This window comes from Homarus americanus, unplaced genomic scaffold (assembly GCF_018991925.1).
Source record: "Homarus americanus isolate GMGI-L3 unplaced genomic scaffold, GMGI_Hamer_2.0 scaffold59495, whole genome shotgun sequence".
NCBI classification, from domain to species: Eukaryota; Metazoa; Arthropoda; class Malacostraca; order Decapoda; family Nephropidae; genus Homarus; species Homarus americanus.
In genome coordinates, this window is record NW_024732415.1 from 4430831 (window position 1) to 4445008 (window position 14178).

General features: G+C 41.4%; 1 protein-coding gene across 2 annotated transcripts; it reads right to left on the reverse strand.

Annotated features, from left to right (window-relative positions):
- Nucleotides 1-39: 39 nt before the first annotated feature.
- Nucleotides 40-9847, reverse strand: LOC121868622 (alpha-(1,6)-fucosyltransferase-like). 2 transcript variants are annotated; one of them, XM_042369444.1, is made up of 11 exons: nucleotides 9396-9847; nucleotides 7464-7593; nucleotides 6241-6416; nucleotides 5852-6038; nucleotides 5495-5660; nucleotides 4572-4734; nucleotides 3995-4235; nucleotides 2666-2839; nucleotides 2364-2508; nucleotides 1679-1818; nucleotides 40-1007 (listed from the first exon to the last, which is right to left on the reverse strand). In XM_042369444.1, coding segments are annotated over exons 1-11 (1725 nt in total). In that variant the 5' UTR covers nucleotides 9397-9847; the 3' UTR covers nucleotides 40-805. The 2 variants fall into 2 exon arrangements, with proteins under 2 accessions (XP_042225378.1, XP_042225377.1); XM_042369443.1 differs by having other exon boundaries at nucleotides 3995-4241; nucleotides 9396-9844.
- Between the last annotated feature and the right edge of the window lie 4331 nt (nucleotides 9848-14178).

The following is a 14178-nucleotide window of genomic DNA, read 5'->3' on the forward strand; positions in this document are numbered from 1 at the left end:
ATGACAATTCCACGGGTAAATATAATAATAACAACAAGACCAGCATAGTAGATATATTTCCAGCAACTGAGAGTATAATCCATGAGATCACAAATTGTAATGTTCAATACAACATAAATTAGTTAGAATTACAAAATCTTAAGACAACAGTGTGTAACAGACGTAACCGACCGCCTAAGCGGCTAACGAGCCGATCAGTGGTGAAGAGGATAAAAGTAAAAGTAACAAATGATGAAAGTTTGGAGCCGAACACTGTGATAGTAAACACACATATACAGTATATATAGCACTAGTGGGGCTACATCAGACTGGTTACAACTTGATGTGCAAAGACGAGTGTTTAGCAGCAAGTAGGACATCATCAAAACAATGTAATAATCTGGTACTGGATCAAGATCGGAATGTGGTCACAGTGTGATATGAACACACATAGGTGTTTACAATAAGTTGTTTTGTATAGACTGTGTGATCACCATCTGCAACATTTTTACGTACGTGTTTCTGAACTCTTTCTAATTTCCTAGTCTGTAATTATGTAAGGCCTGGGAATCACACAAAAGCTTCATATTCCAACTGTGATCAAGAATATATCACACTGGATATGCTGTAATTCATGTATACAACTTAACAGAACCTGAAATTATTACCGCAGTAGGTGATGAATATTGTTCTGACTCCCTTACAAGTTTAACATGTCAGACTATTTAAGTACTGAGTTGTGTTGATATGTACCAACAACAGCTGACAAGGTGTATTATGTAAGGATAGGATGGAGGGATCTCTTGATCTCTTCTTTGTCATTCCCTTATAACTTTCCTGTTTTATCAAAGTGACCATAAGAAGAAGTATTAACAATGTCGTAGACTTTCTCAACTTTGTAGTAAGGGTATTTACCTCTTTTCATGGTTCTGAGGTTCACACCTTGAGCGAAGCCGTCGTGGAAGTTGTAAGGGTATCTGTAGCCTTCCTTTATGAGGTCTCCCGTCTGCATCATAATCACCCCCGACCTGCTCCCCCACCCAGGGAAAGACAAATATTTTACAATCAATAGAAGTAAATGAATTCTATCTTTCAATAATTTTACCTTTTGTCCATCCTTAGGGTGTTAACCCGGTGGCATTACCTCATCCTTTGTCTGAAGGGAAGCTAGGAATAATTAAGTCTCCCCTGAGAGACGAAGACACGTTTTTTTTCTTCTTCTTGAAAAACAAAAACAAAAACAACTAGCCGTCTCTCCTTTAATTATGAGGCATTTAAATTGGGACTTTTAAATACAGTACTTGTACCATGGTCCAACACGCCACTCGAAGATCATTCAACATAGACCCGAGAAGAGGACATCACTTTGGATCCTTTCATTCATTATTGAAACAATGAATTCAGACATACTGTAAATCAGCTGTTATGCATAAAAAAAATCAATAATGGGAGAGGGGAGTTTTGCAAAGATTTAAATTCATGTGGAACACACTAAAACTGTTGGGGGAAGGTTAAACAATATTACCGGAACGACCGAGGATGCTAAAAACGCAGCAGGTGATCCAGATGCTGGCTGAAAATACGAATTAACAAAAGATATTATAAAAAATGGAACATTATTGATCAAACGTGGGAACTGAATTGACAGAGGAAAATTTGATTTGATTTCAAGGAAAGTCACAGAGAAAGTGGTGCTGACCTGCGGGGGTAGTGAGGGAAGCGAGCCCGGGCGAGTTTTGGTCGCTGGAAGTACACGAAGTAATCGTTGTCGAGTGAGCTGAAGTACGAGGAGGCATCGGGGTACAGTGTCTGCATGATCTCATAGACCAGTCGACCCACCTGGACCCAAGATGTGATGAAACGAAGGAAAACATATCATTACTTTCTCACTGATTAATGGGTAGTTTCAAATTTATCAATTATCCCTAGGTCTCTTAAACGAAAAGATGACCTCTCCCTGTCCTGTAGTAACTTCTGTGTCATTCTATCCCTAGCTGTATACTCTCCACTAATCGAAGTCATAGTATCTTATTCTATATTTGCATTCCACTCACCTTTTAGTACACTCATTTTGCTGGCAAATTATCGACACACCTTGAAAAATGTGCCATTCAGTGAAACCAGGACTGATAGAATCACAAATTGCGTTCATGGTCCATCGGTCATCACTCGCCCTGATTCATATTCTACATTATGAAAGTGTTTGATTTTCTTACCTGTAATTTATTACCTCTCAAACAATAGTGAGGGTAGTGTGGCTTGGGTCATGTTGTGTGGGTCCTTTGCTGTAGGTCTTAATGTAACAGTAATATAATATCCCTAACAGGACTATTTTTACCACCCAAAGCTGCAAAAGGTGTGTGGGAGTTTAGGTAGGGACTCACATTGGACGATAAGGTGCCCACCACGAAGCTGCAACGGGATAGCATGAATACGTCGACTACACAGGAGAATTTGGAGAATTTACGCAGTTTGAACTCGCCAAGGCTGTCGGTTTCTGGGTTGTACAGGATCTGGTAATTCGGGTATCTGAAAGTGTTCAAAACTGAGAGGAAATGCGGATAGTAAGAACTCCTGAAAACCCCAAATTAAGGGATTCTGAGCAGAGAAGGGGAAAATAGGTAAACAAACGGACATGTAGTTATTTTGATATTTTTCGAGAGCAAAGACAGAAAAAAAATCTTACTTTATCGTAGCATTGGAGAAGATGTTTCGGTCATCGGTGGCGAGGTAGATCCTGCGCGTGGCGTTTTTCTCCTTTAGGTCCAGAGTCCTGTAGTATTCCTCCACATGATTCATGTATTCCTCCAGATCGTGCAATTTCGCCTCTTTCTTCTTATCAGTAAGTCTTATATGTACTCTGTAGGTGTTAAAAATGAGAACAGTCGCACATGTACTCTCAAGGTGTGAAGGATGAGAATCACACATGTACTCTGTATGCGTGTTAAGGATGACAATCACATATGTACTTTGTAGGTATGAAGGGTGATAATCACACATGTACTCTGTAGATATTAAGTATAATCGCTGTACTGTTCATGTACTATGCTGTACTTTGTAGATGATAAGGGTCACCTTTTGGAGTTAAATTCCGGACATCTGGCACAAATTTCTTTTGGCAGCTCAATAGAAGAATTCTGATAAGGACTCCAGTTGGTTATTTTGTTGACAAAACTCTCTTTCTTTCGTGTTAATTAACCGAGGGGTTCGTAAGTCAAGAAAATCCTATCTTTCAAGCTGATTGTCACTAAAGCATATCTTTTAAGCTTAGTTGTCAAAAAGGACATCACCATGAGAAAAGTTTCTGAAAAGTAGTGTTCTTCAGTCTCCTTCAGTTTAGTGTCCCCTGAAGTCCACAGTACCAGATTGAACAAAGGTAGTGTGACTCAGAGGTACAAGTGATCTTCAATATAAACCATGTTTATAAATTTTTTAGTGTAACTCTTGACAGGTATCATAACAAATTTAATTAAAATCAAACTTTAACAATTTATGGTTAAAATCTAACAACATATGGCAAAGTTGTCACGTCAACAAAGTAAAAAGACAAGAGTATTCTTCTTGATTCCCCGGGTTAGGTTAGTTATGAAGGCCACTTCTCCCCCCTGCAGGGGAACTGGATGGCTGAGAATGATATCTACTGAGTGTAGACGCTAGGTTCATAATGTCACCCTCCAAAATAAGTACTGTACAGTATAATGAAAATAACAGTAACATTAACTACTGCAGTATAAAAAATTTGTGCTAGCAACAAATGCAAAAGGCAACAGATTAAGTTATGTTTTACTAAAAAGTGTTTGCCAAGTGGAAATGGTTTGGAGTTCCTTAGACGAGTTGCCTATTAAATCAAATATGGAATATTATTCAATTCATAACGATTTGACTACACTGAATTATTATTATGAGAGAGAGAGAGAGAGGTGAAACCTGACACAGAATGACGCAGTAGATACAGTAATTATGATGGTCACAGTTTACAAAATAATTGAGAGAGAGATACAGCCTATGGATTTACCCGACAATGGGAGTCTGGAAGTTGAGTGTGGTGGTTAAGTTGTGGATATTGTCTTGTAAGTACTGGTTGGGACGTAGCAAGTACTGGAAGAACTGGCCAACCCACCAGGCACCGGGCTCCCCGTGAAACCTCAATAGCCGCTGCCAGATGTCTTGTGGTATCGACAGAGGCAGGTAATCAGGCGGTGGTACCGGGTGGTCCCAGTCGGGGAAATATACCACGCGGCTGTCTCCCTCCAATCCTGTAGCTAATTATATCAACATAAGAATACTATAACTAATACATCAACAACATATGAAACAACAACTAATATATCGATAATATAAGACACTAATTAATGCTTTATCATTGTAAGGCATCTTGGGAGTAGAGTATTGCTGGTGCAGTATGAGTGTTGTTTTTTGTGGTTGTGGTAGATAATAAGTGTGGTTGTGGTAGATAATAAGTGTGTGGTTGTGGTATAAAATAAGTGTGGCTAAGGTATAAAAATGTGTGGTTGTTGTAATATAGGTTTAATTTTGTTGTGGTGTCTTTCTTGGTTAAGACATTATTTTGGCAGCTGGTTCAAGAGACTCACCCGGCCACTTGGAGTGTCTGGTGATGTGGGAAGTGTTGCAGGAGCTGATAGGGAGGAAGTACTGCTCCCAAGTGCCACGCTTTAGCACCATGGTCCTCTGGCTCCCGTAGGCCGCCATCATACAGAACAGTACGTGGTGCAGGTCACACCCAATCCCACAGCCCTGGTGTAAGCACAGAATTGTCATTTTAGGTAATTAATGAGATTTAATGTCGCTTATTTCTGACATTGTGTATCGCTTAAATCTTATGTTACTTTGTTGGCTATCTGGTATACCAGGACATGAAGACTTTGTCTGAGCTGTTTTCCAATACAGTATCAAGGAAATTTGAATATCAGGAATATTGGAAACTGGTCAGTGAAATGGTAATTTTCATGCCAATTTAGAAAATTTCAAGGCATATTGAAAATCTTAGGAAAGAAAGTCGAAAATTGCATTTCGGGAGTGTTTGATTGTGTGGCTCCAGTTAACAAACATTTCCAGCTATGTTTCTAGAAGAATACTTTTGACTTCAACAATTCTAGATTTTGTTTTAAACGCACACAATCAGAAGGCTGGAATGGATTTACAGATTATAATTACACACATGTCTGGAAGGTCAGTATTTTTTTACCAATTTCCAGTTCCTTTTTAGTTTCTTATTACTGTTTCTGGTTCAAGATCTCTCTCAGGATTTGCACATTTAATTACACAAAACAAAGCGTCTGTCACCCCCCCCCCCCACAAAGTTTCGGTTAAGTAATGAGAAAAATTCCAACCAATACTATATAGTATGAAGAACTCTGCACGTATAAGGGTACCTGAAGTTTGTATAAATGTTTAGTATACTTCCTGGCTGTGGTAGAGGTAGAGTTTAATGGGACTCACCTTGCCCAGCCTACAGGCCACCATCTTGGCTGCGATACGGTCAAATTGTACTCACTCTTTCCATCCTACACGCCACTATCTTGGCTGTGGTACAGTCAGGTGGGTGCTGGATGGCGTAGAGTCGTCGTTGGATCAGTTCACTCAATTCAGCTGCCTCACGCTCCCTCCATGTAGGTAACCCGTCCATGTCCTTCAGTCGCCTCAGGTCATATTGGGTCACTCTGATGGTACAAAGCCAAAGTCCTTAAGGGTCATTCTAGTAGAAAAAGGTCTTAATGGGCCACTCCAGCAGTATAAAGTCATGCTGGGTTGTAAGGAGCACAAGGTAATACTAGTCCCCTTTAGAAGTACACTCTAGTAGCAAATGTCCTTTACAATATCATTATACAATCAGTTATGTCCTCCACATTACCTTTTTCGATCATGAATTTCCTCTAAAATATTCTTTACTGTATCCACGTTAATGTTCACTATATTGCTCGTTTCTTCTTTTTTTTTCAGGAGTTGGTTGAGCTGATCATTGATGAACCATGTGTTCTCCTGCACGTCCCTCTCCACCTGCCGCCGCGCTAACTCATGCTCCAGCGATGGCTCATACACTGATGAAAAATACAAACAATATACCGGTTATGCTGGAGAAGGTTAACAGGTAGTTTGTAAATGATTTATTTTTTCGTAAATAAAGACCTCAGTGTGATATTAAGACCACTACATGGAAATCATTGTACAATACCAAGGTTTTTTTTTATTCTGGCGATTTTATTCGTTGCCGATTAGCGATAACCTCTATGATACACAGACCTGGGTTGAGGTGAAGGCGTTGGTGTAGAGGAGGCGTTGATGTGGTGGAGGTGTGCTGGATATGCGGTGGAGGTGTAATGGAGGCGCTGCTATGGTTGAGACGGGGTGAAGGCTTGAACACTGTATTAGAGATGACCCGGTTCTTGTCGTGATACTGTAGTGGCACAGGGGTCAGGCTGTGAAACGATCCACCTATTGAGTTTTACATCCAGGCGTTGTGGTGCCACAGAATGAATAAACATCAGTCATCGTTAGAATAAACATCAGTCAACATCCGTCAACAGTAGAGTCAAAATCAAAGTTAACACCAGCAACATTAGACCCAACATCACATTTAAACATCAGATTCAACCTTAAAGTCAGCAAACGCATCAATGAAACGCCCGGGGTTCAAGACATATGAAAAAAAAAGACATTTTTAATCTGAACATTGATCAATAAAGTAAAATTTCTAAATAATCCTCGGGGAAGATTAAGTTTTCTCCATTCCAAGGAAGACTTGATTATGGTTGATCTAGAAATGAAAGACAAATAATTAGACATAAGAGTTGCTGGTAGGTCTTGAACTGAGCCCTGGGACTAATTGTCATGCTGGCAGTTACAGGTCATGTGGTAGTTTTGTGAAGATTAATTGTGAGGGAAGTATAGGTTACCATCAAGTAGGAAGGAGAGAAGATCAGTATTATTGTCAAATGGTACTACCACTAAGTCTGAAATTATTTACTTGTCATTCTGTCAGTCTCCTCAGTGCTACCACAAATCCAAAGCAATGAGCTTATGTGCTTACCATAATTATGGTCAGTCACCTTAACACCTACCGTACAGTATATGTCCAAGGCTTACTATTATATTCCTATTGTAAGAACAATCTCAACAATGCTGGTCATACTTTGTTCTGTTTTGTACCACACTGCTTATTCTCTCGACCCTACAACATATAACAAGATATGACAACCAAGGAGGAGAGACGGGACAATGTCGAGGTGAAGGAGATACTGAAAGACGGATGTTTACAGTATATACTTGCGCTTAATAACTTTGTATGACAGAATAAGGTGTGACTTATATACTATGTAGAGCAGGTATTTAACATATTTAACACCGTAAAAACAAAGTAAAGAGATTCATCAATAAAGACAAAGAAAATATAAACAAATCACAAATAAATAATAATGCACTATAAGAATACAATAATAAACTACCATCATGCACCATGAACTTACTTCGACTGTGTCTGGAGGAGCCCGGGAAGTACATCAAACTTAACTATGAAGTACCCAGCAAGATACACGACCATAACTGCCACTAACCAGGTTCGATACTTCGCAACTACACCAGCAGGACCTTCTGACACTGAAAAGAAACACGTGTGGAGTCATAGTACACCTCGGTGACTCAGTGTCGTGTGGAGTATACAGTAGACGAGGCATATCAAACATTCTGAGATGAAAAGAGTTATAGTACTCATTCTGGTATCTGCCGTACCCAGCTGTTTTACAGTTTTGTTTTCGCCGACAGTACACCTGTGTCACGTCTCTAGGAACAATACATACACCTGTGCCCACACCTGATTAATATCACAAGGAACATATTGCGAATATGTGATGTGAGCCGTAAACAGGCGAGTGAGGACGCCATGGTGGTGAATAATGAAACTACCGTACAGCTGTGTTTGTTGTGGGTTCAACGGCCACGGGGGTGTGTTGGCAAGTTACATACACGTAGTGACAGGAGGTCCGGAGGAGGATGAATGTGTGGCGGGAGAATTCCTGATACAATTCATCTGTTTATGGCAAAGCGTGGCCGGTCTCTAATAATGTCAAGTGCCAGGCATGGTTCCTAAGAGGGGGGGTTATTTCGTCATGAACTCCGCATGCATCCATGGTCGGTGCTGTGAACGCTTTGGAGCTTCGCCTTGCAGAGGCTGCAAGGGTGTCCAATAAACTATCCCCCACGCGGGGCAAATATCAAAATCTTGTCATGGAGTTTAGGTTTCATTCACCCTTAATACTGGCGATGGTGGTAGTAAATATGGTGGTTGTGGTGGTGGTGGACGGTATGGGTGATGGTGGTGCAAGGTATGGATGATGGTTGTGGTGGTGGTGGATGGTGGGGCTGATGGTTGAGTGGTGGTGGTGGATGGTGGGGCTGATGGTTGAGTGGTAGTGGTGGATGGTGAGGCTGATGGTTGAGTGGTGGTGGTGGATGGTGGGGCTGTTGGTTGAGTGGTGGTGGTGGAGCGACACACTCGAGGATAAACACCGAGGAAAATATGGCCACAGGTGAACCAGGTAGTCGTACCCTCATATAATCGCATATCATTTGTAATAAGTTCTGTTAAATTACGTCGTGTATATTATTTGATTTTACAGGGAGTTCCGTAAATATCTTACATAATTCAGGTGATGTTCTCCTGAGACATAAATAAAGATAAATGACTAAATGACCAAATTGTCAATTCTCAATAGTTTCGGAATTACAGCACATGACAGGTTTGGTAGGAATGTGATGAAACCTTCGGTTACCTGACAAAAATCTCCTTGATTTCTACCTGTGGGGTCACATAAAAAGCAAGGTGCATGTTACAGATATTCGTAAACCGCGAGGAATTGTGGCGCCGTGTACAGGACAGTGTGACAAACATTCACATCAGCCCTGGGGTCTTTGTACGTGTGCGACATTCACTAATGCGACGGGCTGAGCCCTGCATTGACCAAGAGGGGCAGAACTTGAGCTTTTCCTTTAAATGGTAATACCAATACAAATCATATGGCAGTATTATTGTTGATAATCATCACTAGCACAGTGTATGTTTCATATACACCCCATATAGGTTTCATCACATTCCTACCAAGTATGTCATGTGCTGTAACTCCCAAACTATTGAGAGTTGACAGTTTGGTCAATTAGTCATTTATCTTTATATATGCCTCAGGAATACACTGCCTAATTTATAAATGTTATTTACAGAACACCCTGTATAAAGGTGAGGACCCTTGCACACACCGTTTTTTCACCCCAACAGGGAGAATAATAATGTAATGCACTTTATAGACAAAGTAAATTTATATTAGGGTCACTGTTTTCTATATAATATATTGTCTTTTATTAATAAACTTCGGTGTACTAGAAAACAAGAAATGTCACCAACTCACTTGCGAACCGGATGATCCCTCGCACGGAACTGGCGAGTCTATGGTATTCTAACACCTGCAAAGGTAAATGGGTTGCCAATTCTCCTGTTCTTGCATAGTACGTACCTGACACCTGCAACTAATAATTATGATATGAACCTGCTTTTTTATGTATATACAATATATGTAAAGTTCAGCCCCCAAAATGTGTCGTTACTTTTTCCATCTCTACAATATGATACGGTGGACGAAATGCTTTGATATATTCTTCAATCCATCGCGATAAGTTGGTATGCCTGCTCCCCTTATTAGCAACATATAAATTTTCCTCATTTTTTTTCTTTTACTTTTATCCTCTTCACCACTGATCGGTTTGTAAGCCACTGTTGGCAAGTAATGGGCATGCAATGGCTCCTGAATTTATTTGAACATGCTCCAGTGCTTGTCACAACACACTGTCAGATTGTTCCAAGAGATCACAATTCTCACTCCGAAAAAGTTACCCCTTACAGTTTTCTGGGCTTGTGGCTTATTCAACCTTGAGCTGCTACCACTTGTGGGGCGAGTGTCCGCCAGCTCCAGGTAAGAGCACTCGACTCAGTAGTGCCATTTGAGATGTTTATACATCTCAATTAGGTCCCCCCTTGCCCGTCTGTAGTATAAGCTAGGCAATTTCAGGCTCTCTAATCTCTCAGGGAAGCTGAGGTGCCGTAGTGCAGGCACCAGTCTGGTGGCCTTCCTTCGTACATTTTCAATCAACTGACAGTCTCTAGCATATCTCGGGGACCAGACGGGGTGACAATACTCAAGACGGGGAAGCACTTCACTCTTGAAGATCGTTACGAGAGACGGACCGTCTGGATATCCGAACGACCTGCTTATAAGACCTAATAATTTAGTTGCCTGATTCACCTTCTCGCAATGGGCCGAGAACTTCAACTCATTGTCAACATATATACCTGTGTCCATTTCACATTTAGTCTCAATTAATGCAGTTTCTTCGTCCAGTTGGGACATATGATATGCGTACGTCCCAGGTGCAGCCTCTTACACTTCGTGGCATTGAATCTTAGCAGCCATTTCTTCTACCATTCTTGAAGCTCACAGAGATCCTTTTCTGGAGTTCTTCAAAGTCTGCTTATTTCTTAATTTCCCGAAATAGCTTTGCGTCATCCGGAGACATTTGTAAGGAGGAATGTACAGCGTCAGGCATGTAATTTATGAAGCAGACAAACAGCAGCAGTCCCTGTGGTACTTCGCTTGTGACGGGTACACGTGATTATTTCGTGCCTTTAATCACCACACACTGCTTGCGGTCATGGAGAAAGTCTCCAATCCACGCTAGGACATTTCCCCGAATTCCGTATCCTTCCAGTTTAATTTTCAGCCTTTCATGGGGTACACTGTCGAAAGCCTTGGCAAAATATTCAGTACCTTGAGTAATAGTGTTAAGCAGGAGCGCCCCGGCATAAAACCGTGTTGTCAATCCTTTACAGTTTACAAGGTTGTTTCGTAGTACTGTAGATGTTCCATCATGGCATCTCTTAGAATGCTTTCAAATACTTTACATACTATGCCGGTCAGGCTCACCGGTCTATAGTTGTTCGTAGAGTGACGATCGCCCTTCTTGAAGATAGGACTCACATAAGCCATTTTCCAATCACCGGGGAAATTTTGCTCATCGAGGCATTTACAGAAGAGGATGTTCAGGGGCTAGGCAATCTCGTTGCACAACTCTCTTAGCACTCTGAGATGCATCATGTCAGGGCCAAGAATCTTATGAACCTTTTAGCTTTGACAAATTATTTCTTATAACCTCTTCTGTGAACACAATGTGGGTCGGTGCTGTGTCGAAACGTCTGTCCTCAAACCCAAGAAAATTAATTGCATCCTCTCTCGTGAACACCGAGAGAAAAGAAGCTGTTCAACGCCTCAACTTTATCCTGGTCAGAATCTGCGTAACTGCCACCTTCAAGCCTCGCATTATTAATTTCGACTTTGCATGGCGGTAAAACGCCTTTGGGTTTGACTTGACCTCGCTTGCAGTCAGCCTCTGGAACTCCTTTTCAGCCCTTCTATACTCTGACTTGGCTTGGTTCCTGGCTCTTGCATACATCCTCCTGTCCTGCTCATCGTTAGACCTAACCCACACCTTGAATTTCTGGGTTTTCTTCTTAACTTTGCCGACCGCCGCATGGATCATGTGGGGTCTCCTTGTATTCCTAGGGGGACTGGGTTTGGTCGGGGGTCTATATTTCTCGATCAAATGGATCACTTTACAAGCTATGATATTCAGCGTAGTGTCTGCGTTCTTACGCCTTAGTGAGTCAGGCCAGTGGATACCTCTCATCTCCTCTCTCATCCCGTCATAATTTCCCTTGTAATATTTGCACCTTGGCCTGGTTTTGTCGTGAACTAAGTAACAATTAAATTTGAAGGACAACATTACATGGTGGCTGGTGCCAACCGGGGCTAGATGTTCCAGTTTGGCCACCATACCCTCATCGTTTGTTATGATGAGGTCTAGTAGCTTGGGTGTTTGCTCCCCTCTGTAATGTGTCGGGTCTTTAACCTGTTGGAACAGAAAATTATCTCTCAGAGTTTCTATAAAAAGAGTAGCAGGGTTATTTAAGCAATTTGGCGTGAACTCATTTCTCCAGTCGATGTCGCCATTGTTAAAGCCCCTTAAGACTAAGAGTTGAGCATCGCTGCGTTGTCTATTACGGCTCTTAAGTTCCTTTGGTTTACGGTAAGCTACAGTTTGGGGATCTGCAGATACACCCGACAATAAGTAAGTCCCCTCCCTTTAATTTAATTTTACACCACTTGGATTCTTCAAAAACATTCTCTCCCTGTACCCTCACGTGGCTGGCTCTAAGGTCTTGCCTAGCATAGATAACCACACCCCTCTGGTAAGTTTCTTGAGAAAGGTTCGTAAATAAGTCATATCCGCCAATACTGAACTCACATTCCTCTGGGTCGATCCTCCTGTTCTTGTACATCAGTTCTACAACACCCATTATATCGGGTTGGTGGACCTTCAGTAGTGTTTCAAACTCCTCTCTCTTATCAAGGAACGTGTCAGTACAGTATTAGTGTACATGACATTCAAGCCGGAAAATGTTCTAGGTAACATCTCTGCTCTTGGTAGTAACTCCGGCCTCCCTCCATTCTCAGCAGCTGCAAAATTTGCTAAATACTCTGTATTTTGCAAGGTGTGATTAGAAATGTCATTGTTTACACGGCGCTCGCCTCCTCCTGGGTGGGAGGTAGAGCAGGTGGAAGGTGTACCGCTTCCCCCTGGCTCTATGCTGGCGCTCTTGCTTCCACTACCCCCCCCCCCTGGATATAACCTATGTAGTCTCGTTCAAGAGTCTTCGAACATTGCTGGAGACAGCTGGCAACTTAAGGCCGCTTGTTTACCATAGTACGTAGTAAAAGTTATGAATGAATGTAAAAGTGATCTGTGATTGGTTACTTAGTTCCCCGTTGCTTAATTAATGGTTAGGCTTTGTTATTTCGTATTATATTATACTACATCCTATAGTAAACAAACTGTCTTGAGTTGCCAGCTGTCTCCAGCAGTGTTCATAGAATCTTGAACGAGAATGTACACCTATCCCCGTTCCTCCTCGACTCCTCCCTCCTCCGCTTCAAGCCCTGCAAGACCCGTGCGATCTGGATGAATGAATACATTCTGAAATGCCTCGCTCCTTGCTAATTTTTTTGCCTGCCGAATAACTTCCCATTTCTTCTCCTCACTCACAAGTGTGATCCAGAGGGGGCGAGGCTTGTCCTCCTGCTTTTGTCCGAGCCTCTTCACATCCTGAGGAGGGGATAGCACATTCAGAACCTCTGTACAAATATTCTCAAACTGCAACTCGTCGTGTGTTTTCATACTCTCAGTTTCCTCCGACTTGCTCTCAGGGACTCCAAAAACTATTACGTTGTTCCTGCGCTTGAAACGTTCCAGTTGTTCCTCTTCTCCCCTAAGAGTATGTCTGCTAGTTGCCATCTCTTCGATACACTTATTCAGAGTCCCTAGCTGCTGTAGAACTTGTTCGGATCCTGCATTTTTCTCCGCCACCTCCCCTGGCCCTGCTATGACCTAAGCATAACTTCTCTTCACCATCCCCTCCATTCTATCAGCTACTTCCTCAGTCTTAGCAAGGATCGCTTTCCCAACTTGTTCTAGTTTGGCAACCAGCAAGGATCCAGGGTCAGGAAGTAAAGGGGTCTTCCCTTTGTGGATTACTAGATACGTCAATATTCTTAGCGTCTTCATTATGGGAGAGAGGCAGATAGTTTACATGAACGCTGTATGATCTTATATATATATATATATATATATATATATATATATATATATATATATATATATATATATATATATATATCATGTAAATCCACAATGAAAACGTCTTGAATTTCTCATTTTCCCGTGTGATTTTATCGATATATATATATATATATATATATATATATATATATATATATATATATATATATATATATATATATATATATATATATGATCATACAGCGTTCATGTAAACTATCTGCCTCTCTCCCAAAGGCGTGAACCCTGAATTCGGAAGTGTGAATTCGAAGCATTCGCTAGTGCGGGAGGGAGAGGGAATGGGTGTGCTGGGGCAGGTGTCTTTTTGTGGGAGAGATTATAAGGCAGGATAACCCTTTCGCAATACCGACGGGATTTCCTCAGGTGAGTCGAATCGTCTAGCATTAGCCAGAGGAAAACACTAAAGTTACAAAAGGATGAATTCATGTTCTAAGTAGGATGTTC